The 24,385-nt window shown below is 32.6% G+C and overlaps 1 protein-coding gene across 2 annotated transcripts in view; it reads left to right on the top strand.

The window, feature by feature from the left end:
* LOC118200869 (tudor domain-containing protein 5-like) overlaps positions 1-24,385 on the top strand; it is a 102,126-nt gene that overhangs the window by 26,090 nt on the left and 51,651 nt on the right. Inside the window, exons 4-7 of one of the 2 annotated variants that reach the window (XM_035372854.2) lie at positions 2,896-2,952; positions 8,607-8,775; positions 11,715-11,854; positions 11,979-12,087. In XM_035372854.2, the coding sequence (XP_035228745.2) occupies positions 2,896-2,952; positions 8,607-8,775; positions 11,715-11,854; positions 11,979-12,087 (475 nt within the window). The remainder of the gene's footprint in view (positions 1-2,895; positions 2,953-8,606; positions 8,776-11,714; positions 11,855-11,978; positions 12,088-24,385) is intronic. The other variant, XM_085813815.1, reaches the window with a different exon arrangement.

Genomic DNA, 24,385 nt, shown 5'->3' with positions numbered 1-24,385 from the left:
TATATACTAATATGTAACAAAATTTTTAAAATGCATGTAATAGTGAAAAGTCTATAGTTAAGTCATTTCACTCCAACTCTACTTTCATTGCATGCCTTTTTAAATTGCAGGTGAAGATTTCTTGGTTAAACAGGAAAAAAAAAAAACACCAGTGTAAAATTGTGTAAAGTAAAAAGAACCTTAGTTGGTGTAGATTTCAAGTAACACTCATATATTTATATTTAATCTAAAATCTATGGTAAACCAGGATTGCTTTCCCCCCTCTAATTTTAAGGGTAAATTTTTTATTGAGAAAACATTGGCATTTGTTACTGGTGATTAATCTAGAAAAATTACCAAATAAAATTTATATTAACATTGTGTCTGTTTAAACAGAAATTTATTTATGTTAATGAGTAAATTACTATCAAATAAGCAGTTTTTCAAAAATCAAACTTGTACCCTGAGAGTTAATTGACATTTAAACCTATGCAAAATATTATGTTCAGTGTATAAAGTAATATAAATGAGGACCCAGAACAGATAAAGCTGAAATAATATTTTTGAAAAACACTATCTTTGATGCTTGATACCATTGATGTCTAATAGAAAAAAACATGTTTACCTAAAATAGTTGCCCAAAGATTTTTTATAAATGCTTGAATGACGGCAAAATTTGTCGTAAAGTTAGATTCTTAAAATATAAGGAAATATCATGTAGCTGTGAAGCAGCATTTAAGTGTTTATTTATTACTGGCATATTTTATAAAATAAGAGGTACCAGAAAAAGTAGTAGATAAATGTAAAAAGAGGATATCAGAAAGTTATGGAGAAAATTTTAATGCAGAATAATGTAATTGTATGTCTTTACGCACATTTAAATTATGCTTTCCTTTTACTGGGAAAGAAAGGGGGGAAAAACTAGGAAGTCATATTTTAAACTCTCTTTTGTTATTAAATTTATGTATGGGTGTCAGTGAATTTTTAAGAAAAGCTTCCGCAAGTCTTTCACACTTTTTTTCCTGCTTGATTTATTGAAGGCTGCAAATTTTACATTAATCCAATTTTAAAGATAAATGTCTTCTTTTAGCCTATTAATTAAATTTTATAGCTTGATATTTTTTTTATTACATCATTTGAAATTTGTTTCCTTTATGTTAAGGTATTCAAAAACAATAGCTACTGGATATTCCTTAAAAATCAGTTCTATTCATATTTTTTTGATAAAAAATATATGAGCACAATAAATATAAATTAGCATTAATATCATGGTTTCTTGAGATAAGATGTAGAATTTTAATATAATGGGTGAGAAGTATTCTGTCAAATAAAACCTTTATGTGGCTTTCATAGAATGAATATTCCAATTAGTAAAATGTGTATTATCCTTTAATAGTGGAAAACTAAATGTTCTGTTCTTCTAAAAGCAAACTTTACGAATGTACGTTTAATAAACATTTGCACCAAAAGAAATGTTAGCTTCAAATTTAATAAAGAATGTTCTTTTATGCAAGATAGAACCAATAATTATCAAATTGAGTGGCTTTATTTTGTAGCTGTTTCCTAAATCTGTTCTGTAAATACATAGGCAAATGACCTAAATCACATAAGTCATTCTTTTATGAGTATCTCTGCAAAATATAGATATGAAATAATGAAATCTTTTGTTTTAATCTAAAAAAAGCATAAAAGTATTCTAATGGCTGCATTTTTTATTATATGAGGTATGTAAAAAAAGTTAGTTTTAATCACCTCATCTCCCCCACGAAGTTGACAATGCTTCTTAAAATGCGGTGCTTTGATTTAAGAAACTGTAATTGAAAATGCGCATCTGAAGTAGAGCTTATAACCACTTTTTTGTATATTTACTGCCGTAAGCAAACACTTTATTGTAAGCTTTAGATCTGATCTGCTTGCCTTTCAACAAGAGGTGACTAGTGATACAGCTTGTTTATTCCTTCAAAATATTCATCTTCCCCTCACATACATAAATTATCTGTGCATACTGCATGCATTGGTTTTCTAAAAAGTATTGTTTTTGTCTCTTTCATCCAATTTGAATTAAAGTTATTCCAATTTGGAAACTTTCATAATACCTTGCAATTTGGAACATCAGTTATCTATTTATTTTAGTAATGATTGCCAAATAACAGTCGTGAGAGACTGTATATTTAATGTTTTCAATCTTCACCTGTCGTCTAGATACGTCACCATTATTCTAAAAGCAATTCTAGATTCTTGAAATGACATTTGGCTACTTTTAGGTCTTTACAGACCTGTGTCATTATCTGTTCTATTTCCATTCTCCCAATTACATGCCATTTTTTTACAATCCCTCAGATGTATATTCAATATGTTGTATCTTTCAAATGCAAAAATTTTATCCAACTACTTAATTAAAATTTTAAGCATCTGTTTCTCCAAGTGCCTAAAAAACAGGTGCAAAACTGTGCATACTTCTTTTGTCAATCCTATTAGACTGTGTAATACATTGAGCTACTGATCGATTATCTTTCATTGGACATTACTTAATAAAATTAGCGCAGAGGACCTCTTTATAGCTATTGACATTATTTAATAGAATTAGCATAGAGTACCTCTTTATAGCTGTTCCTCTGATTTTTCGTTCCAGAGTAAATGCATGCAACTTTTGATCTAAATGACAAATTGAAAATAACTTGATTGAATTAACTCACTAAAACTCACCTAAAATTAAGTTTATCATATATCATACAAAGTTTCACTTAATGTGAACTTGAAACAGTACTTTTGTGTGATGTAAATTGTGTTATTTGAGCAAAAAAAAAAAAAAAAAAAAAAAATGTTTAGTTACTTTTATTAATATCTATATTTTATCTAGATGTCATATAAGAAACTTTTAGGAAGTGTGTCATATATGTGCTTTTATTATTTTAGATACTCTCGTTATATCCTAAAGGTATACTAGCAACAAATTTTCCAGTTTTATATAAAGTAAGTTTGGTTTATAACATAGCATTTAATTAAAATGTACTGTTAGGGTGTGTGTTTAAACATTATGAAAGAATGTTTTAGCTGATATATTTGCCAGCTGTAAGCATCTACCTTCCGAACCAATTGTACAGTACAAAATCTTTAATCCAGACGTCCATATTCCGGAATGATCTATAATCCGGATTTCAAAGCTACAAACTTTCTGCGCATGTGTATGCGCATAATACGTTTATGCATGCACGTTTAATGTATAACGGACAGTATAAGCTAGGCTAAAATTATCTAATTATCTATTTCAGTTAATGTTGCAGATTGTGTTGTTCCTTAACCTTCTAATTGGATCCGGCTTATTATTTTTTGCAGACTGTTAGAGCAATTTTATAAAAAGTAAGCTTGAACTTTTGATTATGTCAAAATGAGTTTCCGATTCTGGAGCTGCCAAAGGATCTACAAAGCGAAAGCTTGTTTCGATGTCCATCAAACAAAAAGTGGAACTGCTGCAAAAAAAGTATAAAGGCATATCCTTTGTTTCTCTAACCATTCCGAAATCTGTTTATCAATTTCACGCTGCTCTGCCGGGGAAGGGGGGATGTCGTGGTGCGCTATGAACTGGAAGTTGATCTGTCAGCACTATTCTCATCTTCAGTTCAGATGTTTTTATTTTATTCGTTTTATAATTCCTTGCTAAATGTAGTATTTCATCTCGATGTACTCCATCTTTGATATGACTTAAATCAAATTCCTCGTCATTATAAATATCACGAATACACATCAAATAGTTTTCTGGTTGCAATTCTCTAATTTCGACTATGCGTAATGTATGCTTTACACATGCGCGCGTTGAAAGAAATATTTAATAAAGTAAACAAATAAATGTTAAGCTCTTTTTTTTTTTTTTTTTTTTTTTTTTTTTTTTTTTTTTTTTTTTTTCCTGTAAATTTTGATACTCTTTAGATCATACATAATTGCTCTTTATTTCATAAATTATGGTTTCATATTTTAAATTTTATAATTTCTGCATGCCATCTTACCAGATTTAAGTTGATGATCTATAATCCGGAAAAAAACACTTATCCAGAATCACCGAAGTCCTGACGAGTCGGGATTAAAGACTTTGTACTGTATACATATTATTTGGGAAAAAAAATCACAATATCCATTTGATTTCATTGAGAATTTTGTTTATTAATTACTGTATATTGTAAGAATATAGGAAGCAAGCTTTAAAACTGTGCTGGTGATTCTGAAAATTTTAATTTAGTAATCTGAATCAATTCAGACGTGCAGAAAATGTCTTGATCACGCATCTTTGTAAAATATTATATTTTTTAAATAGTTAAAAATTTTATAAATACTTAGACCACATCATAAAAACCTCTTTCATAGTGAAGAATGATTGGAAACCAATGTTGTTAAAGTTAGTCCTTCTTAGCAGGATAAGGGTGTATTGAGGGTACTGGATATACAGGCTGTCTCATATATCAATGTTTAGATTTTGAAAGGAAGCTGAAAGCATCAACATGAATCATATACAGGCTGATACTTAAGATGTCTTCAAGCCCCACATTAGAACTAGGAAGACTCATGTATTGTGATTATGTGCTGCACAACACTGCACCACTATGAATGTGTAAGTGAGCATCATCAGTGACTGAAGAAATAGAGTTTCATGAAAAATATAATTATGAATTTTCTTATTATGTTATATGTGTATTAAATCTACACCGCCTTCTAAAAGTTAAGTATGCAGTGGTAAAATCAACAAAAGTGGAAAACTTAAGCTTTGATCAATATGCAATTGCAGATGAACGTAACAAATGTGTTTATGCATGAAAGTAAACAAGCATTAAATACAAAGATGAAAGCAGTCTTTCATTTTTGTAAATTATTTGATGACGTCACATTTGAATCGGTATGTGACTACTCCAGTTCTTCACATAAATTTAAAGCTATTTTCCATACTTTCAATGCAGTGAACCTCGCAGATTCTAACAATGGCTGTTTTTCCATTAAAGCAGTTTTCAACTGTCTGAGACTGGTTGGAGGAAGTAAACATGCTGAGGCCTGAAGATATTCTAAATATTTTCAGTTCGATTAAGGTCAGGGGAACATGGCTACTACTCCATACAAGCAAGCTGCTTACTCTTTAAGTATTTGTTAACAATTTTGTCTCGATGGGAGTAAGTGTTGTTATCCTGAAGCATTGAGTCTCGCAACAGAATAAAGGATTTCATCCCCATAGTATCCAGCCTTCACAGAGCTGTCTTTAAAGATGTGCGATATTTTGTTGAAATTTTTGTCCACACTATGACGCTGCCACCTCTGCTCCAGTGCATCTGATAGCGCACTAACATTAGCTGTCTACCATTCATCTTCTTTCAGGCATAAAAACACAAATATCATCAAAAATTACCTAACAAAAGTTATAAATGCTTTATATCAGCATTTAAATAAACATCCTCTGATCCTTCAGAATGCTGGTTTTTTTCAGTGACAGCTTAATTATCATATGTTCGAACAGACAATGATGGATTGCTTATAACATACGATATTTGCTTACTGCCATCTGCATCTGCATCGGTTTCAGCAATTCAAATTCAACTACATTTTTTTAAATTGCTAATTTTCACTGTGTGCGTAACTTTTGGAAGCCAGTGTAATATTGAAAAGGAGTCTAAACTGAACCATTCTTCAGGCTCTTCCAAATAATAAATTAGCATTTAATATTGCTACTGAATATATATATATATATATATATATATATATATATATATACAGGCTTTATTATATATTATTCAGGATAAATTCATAGTTTTAATTGAATTTCTGTTCCTTGGAGATGGTTTATAAAACGTTTTCTAGTTATAAATCATATATATATATATAAAATATAAAATATCTATCCTTCAAATAATAAATTAATAATAGCCCCTTAACTTCCATTTTTATTCTAAAAATAACATAGAAATAGTTTTTCTAACTAAACTTCCTGCAGTTCTGATGTGCACTATCGATGAAATCTGAACCCAACATCTGGACATTAATCTGTCATGGAATCTGAAATGGTATAAAAGGTAATTGCATTGCAACTCCCCCCCCCTCTTCTCTTCAGCATCAATTCGCTGCACTGCTTTCTCATTGCCATGCAGAGTTTACTTTTCCAGTTTTCGTCTATTAGTTAAGAAATGTAAGCTGTATAAAATTATGGGGTGCATAGCACATGCATAGTGATGATGTGTATTATCATGGACTAAAGTTATGTTTCCCAAATCAGCAGCCATGTCTGTCTTCATGTGTCATCTTTCTAACTATACAGTTAAGCCTCTCCATTGCCAGTCTGCTGCAGCTTTCCACCAAGTCATCTTATTACATATATCTATATATGTGAATAAGAAAAAACAATAAAATTATCTTCAATGAAGGAGAAGAAAAACTGTTTATCATTCATTCTATTTCTCTTCTGATCACTTTATATCTTTAAATATGCATTAATAGTGATTACAGTCTAGATTCAAAATAAAGACTTCAAATAAGAGATTGAATTAAATGCTTAAAATTTAGAGATTTACTGTATGTATTAAGTTTGTTAAGTAATAATTAATAGTCATTACACATATCAATGAAATATTTTTTATAAATCTTCAAAATTTAATTAATTTTTTTTTAATATTAGTAAATCTAAGTAAATATGATTTAACAATTTTTAAACTAAAACTGTAAAAAAAGTATTTCAGATTAATTTTAAATAATGATTTAACTTTTAATATTTTAAATTGATCAAAGCTTATGAAAAATGTCAAAAATATTAAATGATCAGCTTTATAATATAAAGAATACAAAAAGAGCAAATTGTCCATCCCAGAATATGAGCTTCAGCTCATGCTTCATTATACACCTGGTAGAAAAAAAAAACTGATTAAAAACACCAAGTTTAGCAAACAGTTGCCAGATTTATAAGCATATTGAAAATGCCGAAGATTTCCGAGTAGCTACGGTATGCATATAACTTGAAAAATGGAAGGAAAAAGGTATAATTTAATTGTCATAGTTTTGCATATGTTCTAAGATTATCTAGATTTGAAATATAGTATCACTATGTTTCTGTGCTGGACCTTTAAGACCACTGTACATTAAATGCTCATTGCTTCTGACATGTGATAAAGATTGGCATTACTTCTGTAAATGTCTGTAAAGCTTTAGGTATGTTTGAAAATGTTCAGCACTCTGTGCAGCATTGGTATCAAAGATGCATCACTGCAAGTAGTTACCACTTTGAAAATCTTGAAACCGTATTCTATGTCTTTTAGTTTGTAAACTATTAAATTTTGCTTAATAAAGCACTTGGCACTGCTTGCTGTATTGTATCTTTGTGTCTGTTCTATATACTCATGTTCTTTGTCTCTCAAAGTTTGTATGTCAAGCTCTGAAATATGCTGTATGTTTTTTTTCCCTTTCAATTTAGTAAATTTGTTAAGAGTAGATGAACTAGTTCTCTGATCAGCTTAATTGTACAAAATGGAGCGAGGTGCACAGTTTCATATAGTCTTGATAAAGGAGTACCAAGATACAGTATATGCATTATAAGTACAAAAGCAACGTTTTACTTTAAATTGTAGACAACAACAGATCACATTGGAGTAAGAGTTAAAAAACATAGCAAGGGGAATAGTGTTACTGATTTACCCAAAATTTTAAGCACTTTAATTTAAACAATAAGTTCATTTGGTTATGTAAATTAAATAAGCATTCAAAACAACAGCCCATTTCAAAGCAGAAAGAGCAGTGTTCCTATTTATATTTCTATTGTGTTTCAATAAGAATCTGTAGAAAATGAAAATAAACAGCTGTGCACTTAATTTATTTTAGTGAATTAACTATTTTTAGGGGATTGTTTAAGTATTTATATATTCCAGATATGTACAATTAAATTAAATAATGTTATAGATAAAAACAATTCCTAAGTAGTGTGACATCATTTGCTGTTACTGCTGTTATCTCATGCAATTTCTTCTTTTTTCGTTTCTTATATAAATTTTGTTTAATTCTGTTGATTTGTGTTAGTATTTCCGTTGTTACAAAACAAACTTTTTTGAGGAAAATCTGCTTAATCTACACTCAATTACTTGGGAATTGACTATATTTCTGTTTATTAAAAATGTTATAATTTAAAAAATATAAGTAGGTAAAAATTTGCAAGTTAAATTAGTGATGTTCAAAACTTACTATGATTTTAGAACTTACCTCTGAATTCTATTTTGTTCTTGTAATTAATGATGTGATTTTGAGTTTATTTATAACAGTAGATTGTTATCTTAATTCACATTGAAATATTAATGAATTGGTAAATGTGTATTTTAAAATAAAAATTTTATAAATAAGGCAGTGTAATTTATACATCTATCTTTGTGTATATATATCATATAGGAATGTCTTATTTTCTTCTATCTTGTGCTATTACTGATACGTTAAATATTTAATATTAATCTAATGAATGAAAGTTTTCTTGCACGATATTTATGTGTAAGATTTAGTGAAAGTATTGCACACTTTCTCTGGTAAATACTTATTAAATTTTATTGCACATTTTAATAAATCTAAATTGTACAATTTATCATTTTATGAGTGCTGAAATTGATATTAAAATTTTTTCCTAGAAAACAACTGGTGATAATTTTATTCTTCATGATCTTGGCTACACTTCTTTATTAGAACTAGCAGATGCTTTACCCAATATTTTCTTTCGAAAATCTGTTCCTGGCAGTACTAACGATTGGCTTTTCCTACCTGCAGATTCTCCTCTCTGCAGCAATGGCTCTTCTCAAGGTACTGTACTATTATGATATTGTCTCTGCCTTATTTATTTCATATTTATGTTATGGTCTCAAAATTTGTGTATGCTTTGTAAAGATCGGCTGGGAATAGAATACTGTTCTGTGTTGATATAAGAGTTATTTAAAATTAGGGCTAAGTTTTATCATAGCAAAAAGAAAGACTAAACTCAAGAGTAGTCAGTGTAAATTGTGAAGTATTATGGCCTGGAATTATCATTAAAAATTTTATGAAAAAAAACTTCCTTAGCTATATGCTAACAATGTTCAGATATACATTGCACATATCTGACACTCTATTAATTGTAGAACTTTAGAGCAAATGCTACTCTCATGGGTCTGTTAACTCAGCATTATGGGCATTTGTGATTACAGTGGGCCCATGAACATTCTGATTGGAGCACACAATGGTAAGGAGTTGCTTAGTTGCATGAAGCACAATTTCTTTTACATTAAGTTGATGGTCATGTCAGGGTATACATTCTTCTTAGCAAACACTTGATTGACACACATGTTGCACGCATGTAGTGGAAGTATCATGTTTTGGAAGACATTCTCCCAGACCTCCCAAGGAACATTGTTCTTTTACGACATACCGTACCAGATGTGGACTATGTAAACATCATGGTTAAGTTATATCCTTTTATGGCTTCTGTCTTTTCCCCTAGAAAGGGACATTTCCAGCAGGGCAATGCTTCTTGTCAAAACAAAAATTGTCCTAGAGTGCTTAAGAAGATGCGAATAAATTTCTAGTTGATGTCCTTCCTTCCTAATTTGCCAGATATTAACCCTATAGAGCATATCTTGGATGTCATAAAACACCAGCTCAGAGCTCACCAAGCACTTTCTCATAATGTATGGGATCTGTTTGACCTGTGCTTGCAAATTTGGTACAGACTCCATATATTTGCTTCTGAACATTTACCAAGGACATGGAAAAACTGCTTCATGACTGAGTGCAGCTGTTTTTTGTGCCAAAGATTGAGCAACATGGTTTTATTAGGGTCGTCTTAATGTTTTTGCTAATATCTGTGTGTAGGTTTACCAGGCATCTTACTTTGACTGGGACTGGCATGGTTTGATGATGTGTTCTAACCAGTGTCTCATTTTGGGCTAGTTATTTAGGAAAATTTTAAAAGCTCTGAGTATGTAAGAAGTAAAAATAATGTAGGTTTGGCTAAGATGTGATTTGACAATTTAAATATCCCATGTTCCCTTCTGTTACTCTCACTGTTACTAGTCTAAATATTTTGTATGTATATTTCAATACTGTAAAGGTTGTCTAGATATTTCACCCCAAAGTTATAGCATGTGGCCTAATGAATATAGATTTTTTTTATTTTTTCATCCAGATATTTTTTCACAGAATTTGTAATATCATGTAGCCTGTGAGATCTAGATATTTTCGTTTCATTTTTTTAGATACAAGGGCTGTCTGAAAAGTTTCCAACCTAAAGGAAAAAATTATTTTTTCTCCAAATTACCTTTACTGTTGGACATAGTCTCCTTGTAAGTCTATACATTTCTTCCAGCGATGCTCCCATCCTTTGACCCCACCCAAATAATATATGGAATCTTTCTCTGCAAAGTAATTATTAGCAAAGTTCATAACCTCCTCATTTGATGAAAATCTTTATTTTCCTAGTGCTTCTTTTAACTTAGGGAAAAAAAGTCACTTAGTGCCAGGTGTGGCGAACAGGGTGGGTGGTCAAGCAGTTCAAACTGTAATTCATGGATTTTTGCCTTTGCAGCTGCTGAGGTGCGAGATGGAGCATTGTCTTGGTGAAACAAATTTTTTATTTTTGCAAATGGGGCTGTTTTAACACAATTTCTGCCTTCAGCTTTTCAAGTAATGTTGCATAGTATGCTCCGGTAATGGTGTTTTCCTTTTCGAGGTAATTTATTTAGACAATCCCATGGCTGTCCCAGAAAACTATTGCCATCATTTTCCCAGCAGTAGAACAGTTTTTTCGTTTTTTGGAGCCAATTCTTCCTTTGCACTTCACTGTTTTGACTGTGTTTTTATTTCTGGGCTGTAATTATGATCCAGGTTTCATCTATGGTGATAAATAGGTGAAGAAACTCCAGTTTTATTGCACTAACAGAACGGTGCTAATGTTCGTTCGGGTACGTTTGTGACAAGGAAGGAAGCAAATTTTCAAGAAAGCAAATGCGGAACCCAACATGCAGCCAGCTTGCTCCTATCTAAATCTTGGTTCAACATGGGGCAAACACATTCTTTTGACATACTTATAGCCTCTGCTATCTCTCTAACCTTGATTCAATGGTTATCCAGCACCATTTGGTGGATTTTGGTGATGTTTTTATCAGTGGTTGCAATTTTTGGTTATCCTGAACGTTCGTCATCACGCAAGCTGGTACGGCCATGTTTAAATTCAGCTGCCAAAAATTTCACAGCAGTAAATGATGGTGCAGAGTTCCCGTACCCTGTGTCCAACTCCTTTTTAATCGGAGTAGGTATATTATTTTTCAAAAACAGGCATCTAGTGACAACACAGTACTCAATTTTTATGCATTTTTGCAAAAGCAGTCACATCAACTCACAAACGTAATTGTCAAACAAAAAATTCACTTTCAAAATAAAATAGCTGAAATTTTGATTGGTAGTTATCAGGTGATGCCCAGACAAGCCCCCCTTTAAATAACAAGTCTGAAATTTGGCGAGTTATTTAATATTTAGAGGAAAGCTTGCATTTGCAAGGTTTCCAGAATTTCTTTTGAAGTTTGGTCTGTTATAAAATAATTGCCAGAGATGTTGCTTTTTCTCTTCTTAATTTTTATTTACATTAAGAGTGATGAAATGGCATTATTCTTTTTCATTTCTTAATGATAGTAGATTTTGTTAATAGCCACTTTCAATAAAATGTTGCCTTTATTTTAATGGGGAAAGTGTTATATGTTTTACTATTTCAGGTGAGTCACATAAAGAAAGTGAATGTGAAGGTGAAGAATTCAAAATAAGCATGGTTTTGATTTTTAAAAATATCCAAGAACTGTTGTTGGCTTATTCTCCTAAAGGCGTCAGAGTGGATGATTTTCTTAATTTATACACTGTAAGAACCCTTCTTATGTCATACTCTATTTATCAGTTGAAAAAATATTTTACACATTCCCTAAATCTGTGTAAATTTCTGTATTTTTTTTTGTTAGCTCTGATTTTAAAAATTAATTTTTCAGAAAAATTTTAAGGTGCCTTTGCATCTTAATAGACTTGGTTTTAAAGATGTTCAAGAATTTTTACTCACAGTTTCCAGACATGTGCCTTTGAAATTTCAGATTATTAGAGGTATGAATATGTTTGTTTCTTATTCTTAACAGACTTAAGTGCAATAAAACTTTAGAATAACATATTCTTAAAATAAAAAGGGAAAATTGAAATATTTAATAAGCTTGGTAAAAAACTGAATGATTTTATTAACTCCTTTTTTATATAAAATTTTAGAAGATTTTATTTCAGTCTACAAATAATATTATAGTAGATAAATTTGTGGTGTATTGATGTGAGTCTGTGTGTATTGTGCATTAAATTGTAGAGATCAATAGGTTGTATTGATACCAGAGATGGAGAAAATATGCAGTGCCCTCGCTGTGATTCGAACACCAGACCTCCTGATTGCTAGCCTGATATGCTATCTAGTTACACCATAGAGGCATTGCAGAAAAGAGAGAAAACAATCCCTTGCATACTTCCATTGTATAGGAACACTATAGTACGTAGGCAACTAGTCTTCCGTTTACAGAACAATGACTTCGGTTGTATAAATCCTTCCTCAGGCTTGGAGTGGGACCTGCTGTGGGGAGTGTGATGTCAGACAAATCATCTTCTGGTCGATAATCAAGAGATTTTTTAATGATGGCCATACTGCACAAGTCCATTTGGGCTACCACATGTTGATTAGCGATGCATAACATAAAGCCTCTTCCTTAAACTGGGATAAATGTCAGAGATTAGGAGACCTAGTCACCGAATCGTGGTGTTGGCAAACTATCATCTACCACCTTATAGTTTGGGTACAACTTGTAGAGATTATAAGTTATTTCTCCCGCCTTCTTGGCATGCCTTCATTGTGTGGTGGTCTGCACACTGGGCGTGTATTCCAGAGGTCTGCGGTTCGATTCCCGGCGAAGACATTGCTAATTTTTCATCTTGCCTGCTTCCAAAAATACCTAATGTCTCTACAGTGGCGCCCGAACTAAAAGGGTGTTAGATGATGATTCTCCTCACTCAGGATTTGGCGATTGGGTCCCCTAAAAACCCCAGTCACCTTTAAAAGGGGGAGTATATAAGGTATTTCTCCCGCCTTCTTGGTGTGCCATGTATTCCAGAGGTCCGTGGTTTGATTCCCGGCAAAGATGTTGCTCATTTTTCAATCTCTTTTGCTTTCACAAAATACGTAATGTCTCTACAAGATCATTAGGTTATATCAATGCCAGAAATATGGAAAATGTGCAGTGCCTTCACTGGAATTCAAACATTAGACATCTTGATTTCCAGCAAGATGTGCTGTTCACTTACACCATGAAGGCCCATGGAAAGGAGGAAGAATATACCTTATAAAATCTTTTTGAATTTAAAAGATATGAAAGTGAAAGTTCTCTAGCTTGTTTCTTTTATTATTATAATTTGAGTATCTTATGAAAACACAGTTCATGTAATAACTGTTTTTATAAAATTAAAACTTTTAAATACCTTTTTCATGTTATGATGAAGTAAATATATGCTATTTCAATTTTAAAAGATTAAGAATCAAGTATTAGTTTGCATTTTTAGTCTAGTAATATATTTTATAACAAAAAAATGAGTGTAACTTTAAAAATTAAGTAAGCTAATTAATTGTAAATTACAAAAACAAAGAAATGTGTAATCATGTTATAAAATGAATGCATTCTTGTACTGATCCACAGCAAAATTGAGATTTTCTTGGTTAAAATTTGTGTACAACATGATGAATATAACACTCACTGCTGCAGAAGGCAACGTATTCTATTGACCATCTAACTACCACTATGCCATTGCTGAAAATGGAATTAAACATAGATCTGCCTCAAATGCTCATACGTTGTTCATAGAAATATTCTTTCAATTTCAAAAATGTTTTGTGTAAGAGAAATATTCATTCTTTGTATCCTTGATTTTTTTTTAAATGTAAAATTTGCAAAACTATCTTTTTATAACTCGATCCTTATAATTTTATTTAGTAATTTTGTATTCATTTTTAAAACAAATGTTCAGTTTACAGAATATTTAGCAGCAAATTCCACAACACATTTGAGACTTGTGAGTCAGTGGAAGACTGAATATTCTAATGCATAGCCAACCTGCACTAGGTATAAGTAGCTAATGCACTGGGTGGTTATAATTAAACTTTCCCTATAAACAACATCCTACAGCACAAACGGGTGAGCGGAATGCACCAAAATTTTGTATATGGGGATACAAGATGCGCTCACGGAATTTCAAAAAAAAAAAAAAAAAATTTAGTTCCAAAATGTCCAACAGAGAGCGAGCGTCTTTTCGGGGAAAACGTAAAATTTAACACAATAAATGACCAAAACGGAATACAGAAACAATATTAACAATCCAGAGCAAGAATTATGAGTAATAAAATGGAAATTGGGAAAAGCTGTCAGTTGTAAGAGAAAAATGTTGAAGTTTGCATGCTTGGAAAGAAGAGGAAGCTTTATACAAAACAAGGAGGAAGCTTTATATAAAACATTTGCAGGCGTTGTGATGTTTAAGTCGATATTTCGGCTGTACTAATTACGGTCTCTTTATTTGAATGTGCATTATTGGTGTTCACTCCCACGCCTATCGAATTAATTTCTGCCTTTTCGTTGCCCTGCGTTGGCAACATGCTTTTGAGATTTGTCGTTCATAAGATTCGGTCGCTAAAAGCGTAGCTGGCCTGTAACGGTTGTAATTATTATTTTATGCTTATCTGTACTCCTGAATTATTACTAAATGTTTACGTGTGAATGTTATATTATTAAATGTATTCAGTTTGGTTGAAATAGACCGAGAGTGACTGAATTTATTAAGTATAATCAAAGTCGAAACTGCGTCATCCATGTCGGCGCCATTCTAATACGAGGTACGTAAACATCATTTGGAGGCACGCCGGCGAGATCATATCAAGAATTTGTCAGCAGTTCAAATACAGATAAGTGATGATTTTTTAGTTCGATTTACATCTAAATTTGATTCTTGAAGTTTTATATCTATTTTGTATTGATTTTGATTTTGAACTTGAATACTTCGATTACTTATTATGGATCAAGCTACTGTCATTAGATTGTGTGGTAGGGCAAAAGCGGCCTTCACAAGGCTTCAGAATACTATTTCTTCCGATTTATCTAAAAATGAAGTAATTTTGCATCTGGAGCGCTTAGAGAGGATTTATTCAGATTTTGATAAATTTGATGCCCAATTACCAGAAGAACAGTCAGAAATTGAAGATTTTGAATCGAAGTATTTTAGTTTGAAACTTCAGTATCAAAATTTATTAGATGTATTAAATGCGGCTAATTTGCCAAATGTTACAGGAAATTCTAATACAGTCAAAAGTCGTTAATTCGGACACCCATAATCCGGAATGATCTATAATCCGGACCTCAAAGCTAAAATCTTTCTGCGCATGCGCCGCATTGACGCATGCGCACAGGCGTTTTACTCGTGCGCGCAAGACATTTTCGACTGCGCATATGTGTCTGCGCAAGTGCAGAATACGTTTTCGCGTGCGCGTTTAATATATAACGGGCGGTATAAGCTAAAATTATCTAATTATCTATTTCAGTTATGTTGATGATTGCGTTGTTCCTTAATCTTCGAATTGGATCCGGCTTATTATTTTTTGCAGACTGTAAGAGCAATTTTCTGAAAGTAAGCTTGAACTTTCGATTATGTCAAATAGAATTTCCGATGCTGGAACTTCCAAAGGATCTACAAAACGAAAGTATGTTTCGATGTCCATCAAACAAAAAACGAATTGCTACAAAAAATGGATAAAGGCATATTCTTTGTTTAACCGTTCCGAAATCTGTTTATCAATTTCACGCTGCTCTGCGCTGGGGGGGGGGACGTCGCGGCGCGCAATGAACTGGAAGTTGATTTGTCAACACTATCGTTATCTTCAGGGCAGATGTTTTTATTTTATTCGGCTTATAATTCCTTACTAAATGTAGTATTTAATTTCGATGTACTCCGTCTTTGATATGATTTAAATCAAATTCCTCGTCATTATAAATATCACAAATACAAATCAAATAGTTTTCTGGTTGCAATTTTCTAATTTCGGCTATGCGTAAGGTATGCTTTACGCATCCGCGCGTTGAAAGAAATGTTTAATAAAGTAAACAAATAAATATTAGGCTTCTTTTTTGGTAAATTTTGATACCCTTTAGATCATAATTGCTCATTATTTTATAAATTACGGTTTCATATTTTTAATTTTATAATTTCTGCATGCTATCTTACCAGATTTAAACTGATGATCTCTAATCCGGAGAAATCGATAATCCGGAATCGCCGAAGTCCCGACGAGTCCGGATTAAAGACTTTTGACTGTATTAGTAACTTTAGGTTACCTAAGTTGAATATTCCTATTTTTTCGGGTAACTTTAATGACTGGATGAATTTTAAAGATTTGTTTGTTGCAACAGTGCATAATACTTCTTTATCGAATATACAGAAATTTCAGTATTTAATCGGATCACTTGCTGATGAACCAGCTTCTGTAATTAAACATATTCTGTTATCAAATAATTCTTATGAAGAAGCATGGGCAAAATTGCTCGCTAGGTACGATAAAAAGAAACAAATCGTACAATCGTTAATTAAAACATTCATGGATCAAAAATGTATTTCACAGGTTGATAATGTTAATTTACGGCAATTAGCTGATACTTCTGATGAAGTTATCAGAGGTTTAAAAGCTCTTGGTGACAAAGCAACTTCTAGGGATCCATGGTTAATATTTATGTTGCTTCAAAAGGTAGATTCAAAAACTCGAAAGTTATGGGCACAGAAAACTGCGGTATTTTCCTACACTGGAATCATTTTTTGAATTTTTAAATTTAAGGTGTTCTTCTCTCGAAATTATCATAAATAAAGAAGCGGAAGCTAAAGTTTTTGATAAAAGTAGTAATGTTAGTTCTAAAACATTACAGAATTCTAAATTTAGTAATACTAAATGTTCGAAATGTAACGGACTTCATGCGTTATATAAATGCGTTAAATTTAAGAATTTGGATGTTACTGCTAGAAAGAACTTTGTACAGAAACGAGGATTGTGTTTTTTATGTTTAAATTCACATCTAATCAAAAACTGTAATTCACAATTAAAGTGTAATTTGTGTAATTCAAAAACGCATAATAGTTTGTTGCATGAAGATATTAAAGCTAACAACGTACAGCTTTTAACAGCGCCAAATGAAAATGAAAGCACTCCAGAGTGAATTTCGAATGAATCATGCGAGGGTCAAGGTCAGGTAGTTGTCAGTAATACGATTCAAAATTGCAACTCGGCGATTTTGCCTACAGTTCTCGCACTCGCATTTTCATCCAGTGGTGAAGCTCTCGAAATTAAATTATTGCTGGATTTCGGAAGTGAAAGTTCGTTTATTTCTGAACGAGCTGTTCGAAGATTAGGATTAAAAAGAACAAATCAAAGGTTACTTTTGCGTGGAATTGGTGGAGTGCCAGCTTCCACAACTCGTGATTTTGTTGATTTGAAAGTTTGGTCAAAAATAAATAATCAAGTAATTGATGTTAACGCATACATTTTGGATAGGTTAACTTTGCCATTGCCGGAACAAGTGATTAATGTAAAGCATATAGAGTACATTAAATCTATTCCGTTAACGGATCCGAATTTTGCTCAACCCAAAGAAATTGATTTGATTTTAGGAGCTGATTATTTTTTCTCCGTTTTAAGATCTGGCCAAATATATGGTTCGAAAAATGAGCCTGTAGCTCAAAATACAATTTTCGGTCGGGTGATTGCTGGGAAGGTCGGAAATAATATGGAAGGCCAAAAATCAGCAAATTCACACTTCATAAAGCTAGAAGATAATATAAATATTGATTACGAACTTAAGCGTTTGTGGGAAATGGAAGATATTGCCGATGTTGGGAAGAAGGAATTTCTGACACCCGAGGAACAATTTTGTGAATCACATTTTCAAAACACTCATTCTGTTAATTAAGATGGGCGATTTGTTGTAAAACTTCCATTCTATAAATCGCATTTGAAGTTGGGTGATTCAAAACCGGCAGCAATTTCTAGGTTGCGTTCCATGGAACGAAAATTCAAAGATAATCCGGAATTTGAAAAACAGTATAAAGATTTCATACGTGAATATGAACAGTTAGGACATATGACCGTTATTAATGATGATTTATCTAACAGATCGGATACAGAAAAGTTTTATCTTCCTCATCATGCGGTAATTAAACCTTCTAGCACAACGACAAAATTAAGAGTAGTTTTTGATGCATCCTGCATCAAATCTGAAAATGGTATATCATTGAATTCTCTTTTAGGGGTAGGTCCGAAATTATAAAGAGATATTTTTGAGATTTTGATTAATTTTCGATTTCCTAAAATTGTTTTCACAGCCGATGTGGAGAAGATGTATCGTCAGGTGATGGTAGCCCCTGAAGATCAGAATTATCAATTAATACTTTGGAGATACAATTCCAGTGATAAAATGCGCACGTACAAGTTGAAAACAGTTACTTATGGTCTTTCCTCTGCTTCATTTTTAGCAACTCGATGTCTGAAGCAGATAGCTTTAGAGTCTAAAGAGGAATCAGATATATCTCGTATATTGCAAGAGGATATGATACTTGACTTCGCTTCAGCAGAGATCCAAGTGGCAGTACAACAGACCCAATCTAAAAATCGACACCGTGGTTCTTGTCATCGAAGATGGATCTCCACCGCTAGCTTAGCCTATTGGACAGATCATCGATGTCCATCTGGGCAAGGACGGCTTAGCTCGCGTAGCCACTGTCAAAACTAAAACTGGTGTTTTCAAGAGAGGAATTAATAAGCTTTCACCTTTGCCTGTGTATCAGGACTAAACCTGATAGGGTGGGAGTATGTTCACTGCCACGCCTATCGAATTAATTTCTACCTTTTCGTTGCCCTGCGTTGGCAACATGCTTTTGAGATTTGTCGTTCATAAGATTCGGTCGCTAAAAGCGTAGCTGGCCTGTAACGGTTGTAATTATTATTTTATGCTTATCTGTACTCCTGAATTATTACTAAATGTTTACGTGTGAATGTTATATTATTAAATGTATTCAGTTTGGTTGAAATAGACCGAGAGTGACTGAATTTATTAAGTATAATCAAAGTTGAAACTGCGTCATCCATGTCGGCGCCATTCTAATACGAGGTACGTACACATCAATTGGTGAAGCTGTATTACGAAAACAAGGGGAAAACAGTTCATGAATTTTGTCGTAGAAAGAACCTACGATGTGGACTAATGTCTATTAAATGTATCAGGGCCTTGATTAAGAGATTTAAAGAGATGGAGAAATTAGGAGTTCAACCTGGAAGAGGCCGTAAACGTGTCACCGGTACTTGTTGATGCTGTCGAGACAGCTGTTGACGCACAGTCACAAACATCATAGTTTTGGGGCAGTAGTGTGCATGCAGTTTCTCTACAGACAGGCTATTCTTACAGCACCATCCAAAAAGTATTCAGAAACATAATGCACTACTTCCCATACAAGATCCGCCATACCCATGAGCTGCTTGATAGGGACAACCCATAACGTCTCTCATTCGCAGTCAGTTTTCTCAACAGAATGATTGTTGATCTGTCATGGCCTTGGAATATTCTGTGGAACAATGAAGCTCATTTCTACCTTAATGGAACAGTCAACACGCAAATTTGCTGCATTTGGACTATGGAAAATCCACAGATCCATACTGAAATTCCCCTAAAGTTTCCAAAGGTCATTGTCTGGGATAAATTCACAATGGCATTCATCCTTGGGCCATTTTTCTTTGAGGAAATCGGTGAATATAGGCCTATTACATGTTCCATTATGGGACGTCGGTACTATGACATGCTGCAGACAATTGTTGTGCTGCAACTACAGCAATGCTGGGTCCTTGCATCAACCATTTTCATGCAGGATGGTACACCCCCACATATCCATGAGTCCGTGAAGGCGCTATTGCTCCAACACTTCACAGAGGAGCGTGTTATTTGTGGCTCCTTTCCTAATCCATAATCATTCCCATGACCACTTTAATGGCCATCCTGTCCTCAAAGGGTTAATTCAATAGACAGACATAATTTCTTGTTCAGTTATGAAGTTCTGTTTTGTTCAAGTCCTGTAATTGCCATGTCAAGAATTCCGACGAATTTATCAATCAAAATTTTTCGTTTTCAAAAATCTCTCTATCACTTTCTTGACTATAGGTAGCAGTATTTTCTGGATCTGGAACTATACTACAAATTTCGCCTTCCTTTTATCGATAATTGGGGCATTGTCATTGCAATTTATTACCATTTCTCCACATTTCTTTACAAAATCCATTAACTGGAAAATTTCACCTTTGGTTTGTGATATCTGAAAACTTTCATATTCAGGGCTAGTAATAGCCCTGAATATAGCTTCATCATCCTCACCATGAAATATGGTACCTGACCATAAATTATGCCAAGCATTTTTTAAAGTATCTGGAGACACATGCTCCCACGATTTTGCAGTGCTCCACACGGCAGAATTTGAAATATTTTATGCTAAAATATTTCAAAAGTTCATGAACAGTCTTGCCATTATTCAAGAAATTTAACATCGATTTTAAAAATGTTACTTTCAGCGCACGCACTATTACGATATCCATAGTCTGAATGATGGACGTGCAGTTTGGAGGAAAGAAAAATAAGGATACATTATCCTTCACTAAAACTTTAAGTGAAGTATGAGCCAAACAGTTGCCTACAATCAGGATAATTTTTGCGTCATAAGGTAAACGAACCAAATTCAAATGTTGCTTAGCCTTAGGTATGAAATGATTTTAAACCAGTCATTCATTAACACTTGTGTCATCCACGCTTTTATATTTTTACGATATATAATGGGGAAATTTTGTTGCTTTAAATGCTGGAGCTCATGTATTTTTTCCAATTACAAAAAGTTTGCACTCCTGCAGCATTTGTGCACGCCAAAATTGTTAGTTTTGCTTTGGAATCTTTGACACCAGAGCCTTTTCTGTTGAGGTTGCCGAGGTGTTTCGTGGTACATATTGCCAGAAATGACCAGTTTCATCAGCATTGTAAATTTGTTCTGGAGATAACTTTTCATTATTAATGAGTTCAATGATATTCAGAATAAATACTCATTAATATAATGAGTTCAATATTCTGCAAATGGTTCAGAAGCTTCAGAATTAAGCTGAAGCACTTTCAACTGAAATTTTTAATTGCCTTATATCATGGTGATTTTAAAATTTTGTTAACCAATCTGGTGAATATGTGCACTCAGTATTCAAGTTTAATTCTTCGTGAAATATTTTGGCTTGAGCCATTAGCACTGTATCCACCAATGGCATGCCCCCTGGTGTGGCGCTGTCTGACCTATTCAATCATTATTTTGTCATGATAGTCACTTCTAGCATAATGAATAATTTTTCTGTTATTCACTGCGAGTGGGGTGTTGGAATCACCAAAAATTCAAAAAATTCCTTTTTCTGTTTTCTTATGTCATATACCGTTGACTTATACCATTCAATGCCATACTCCTCGCATAATTTTGAGACGGATATACCTTTATCCATTTATTGTAGCAATTCCACTTTTTGATAATTGGACATTGAAATATGCTTTCGCTTTGTAAATCCATTTGCAGCTCCAGAATTAGAAATTCTTTTCGACATATCAAAAGTTCAAACTTTAATTTTCATAAAATTGCTGTAATAATAATAGCCTGCAAAAAATAATAAGCTGGATCAAATCAGAAAGTTAAGGAGCAGGGCAATTTGCTGTATTAATGAAAATTCCTTGGAATCAGTAAAGTGTAATTTTAGCCTAGCTTAGTAATGTCTGCTTTACATTATTAACTATGTATCATGAGATTGGCGATGAAAGAGAAGTTCTTCAGTTAAATTTTGTCTTGCTTCTATCGCACACTGAAGCAGTTACGCCTGAATTATATTAATTTAGTTATTTATTATACTTAAGTACTATTTTTTTCACTTACTAATTATATTTACTTAAATACTATTTTTTGCACATGCTTAAGGCTTATCTGATTCCTGAATGAATAAATTCGCATATGTATTTAAGGTTTATCGAGGGCCAGCACTAGATATCTTACCACCTGATGCAGTCTGGGGGTCCTAAACTCTGCTACCCAATGCCTCCCTAAGTTCTTAATTTTTGCTGCCCCTAAATTTTGGGTCCCAGTGCTTTCCACCAAATTCTAAAAACTTTGTCATCCCTTAGTTTTGCTCCGTGCTTTCCTAAAATCCAAAAATTTTGTCTTTCCTAAGTTCTGCCACCCAGTGTGGCCATATGATCTCTGTTGCCAGTTCTGCGTTTATGTGAATAGCATATCAGTTATTCTTAATTCAAATAGCACTGAATGTATTCTTTTGGTCCATGAGTATCATTAACAAAATCTGTTTCTAGTATATGAAAAGAAATTTTTGTTAAATTTTTCCTCATCAACGTTTCTTAGTGCATTTAACTCAAGTCGGTAATTATCACCAAGCGTAATGTCAACATAAAAGGTATTCATACTTTTTGCTATTCAATTTCTAACATAAATAAAAAAAAAAAAAAATTACTTAGACATCACTGCATGAGTCATTACTCAAGTTATCATGTGTTGATAAACATGCAATGATGAAAGAAAAATGTAATAATGATTCACCAGGTTGGCATCAGAAATGTAAAATATGGGTAGTGTAAAATAAATGATGTTTCTATGTAAAATGTTTTAGTTTGAGATGTATGCCAAGCAACTACGGAGCCAAATTATTGATCGCACATTATGCTAAAATGAATGTTTCTTGAATAATGAGGGTTTTTTTTTTTTTTTTTTTTTTTTTTTAGTACTGAAGTGAAATTAAGAATCAGAACTCTCCACATGTTTTATGGGAGGAAATCAAATGCACATGCATGAAGCATACGAAAAAAATATTAAAAAAGGGCTTGTTGGTGCCTTTGAGGTCCGGATTTTAGATCATTCTGGATATTGAATGTCCGGACCTCGAATTTTGTACTGTACAGCACAAAAATGGGAAAAAATAATTTTTGTGCTGTACAGTACAAAATTGTAAAAATTAATGTAAAATGTAATGTTTTTGCATCTACTAAGATTTAAAATAATACAAAACAATCAGCTCTGGTGCTTTAGTGGCTTATTGGAACCTTAACTTATATTAGCTGGGTTACAACCTCAGGAACTCTACATGAAGCTATGACACTAATTGCATCAGACAGCCAGAACAAACTAACTTTCAAAACTTGCAAATTGTGCCTATGTCAGGCTTTCAAGTTTGTTCTGATCAACAGGTCTCTTTAGGCAAGCAGCAGCGGTGGCAACAGCCAATCTTCTGTTGCGAATTATGCTGATTATGATTTTACTTTTCATTTAACCTATGTTGTTTGACATAAAATCTTCCTGCTATTTACTAAACCTCTAGACTGAGCAAGTATGTGACAAAATGAGACATAAAAGAAAAATATCAGCATAAAGCTGTTAGTAAAATGTAAATAAAATGTCACTAATCTTCTTTCAAATATGTTCAACTATTATCAGTGTAAAATATGTAATGCTACTTGATAAATTTTATAAAGTTGATTTTATTCACAGAATTGTTTTATAATTATGTTTATTAAATTATATTTAATAATAATGCATCCTCCCTACATATCTATTTTCTGTTCTTAGGTTGGTACACAAAAGTGAAGTTCGTGTATAGAACCCGAACAAACAATCTTTAATTGAATTTTTTCAGTTCCCATTTGCTGATAGGGCCTTAATTTTTTCCATTAGTGGTCCTTAAAAGCACTTAATTTTCATGTGCAGAAATATGTATGAACCTGATTATTCTTATGTAGTATAGAAGTATTCTTACCTGTTGTTAAAGAGAACTAAAACTCATAGGCAGCCGCAGTATATTTATAAAAGTTTTAAGGCTAATTTACATATGGATATATCTTGAGTTGTCATATCCATAGTTTCAGAATTTCTGGATCAGTGACCAAAACATTAATTATTTGTTCTTTGTTACCTACATTACATATCCTGGAAAGATTAAAAATTGTAATTATTTTCCTTCTCAGTTTTCTGTTTTTCAAGAACAATAGCATATATTTAAAATTGTCATATACTAATCATTTCCCACTCAGGAAGGAAGAATATGATTAGTTTGTTATTATATTTATAATTTTCATGAACTGACCACTTTAATGCTGGGCATTTCTTGTGCATAACCCAGATTTTTTTTTTTTTTTTAAGCACTGTGTGCAAGGAAAATGTTAAATGACTTCAGTAATAATAACTTCAAAAAGTAAATAGGCTTTTCCGATCAAACTATGTTATAAATACG

This window comes from Stegodyphus dumicola, chromosome 3 (assembly GCF_044657685.1).
Source record: "Stegodyphus dumicola isolate Sdum_Otavi_A_Nest chromosome 3, ASM4465768v1".
NCBI classification, from domain to species: domain Eukaryota; kingdom Metazoa; phylum Arthropoda; class Arachnida; order Araneae; family Eresidae; genus Stegodyphus; species Stegodyphus dumicola.
This window is presented reverse-complemented; position numbering and strand designations above follow the sequence as displayed.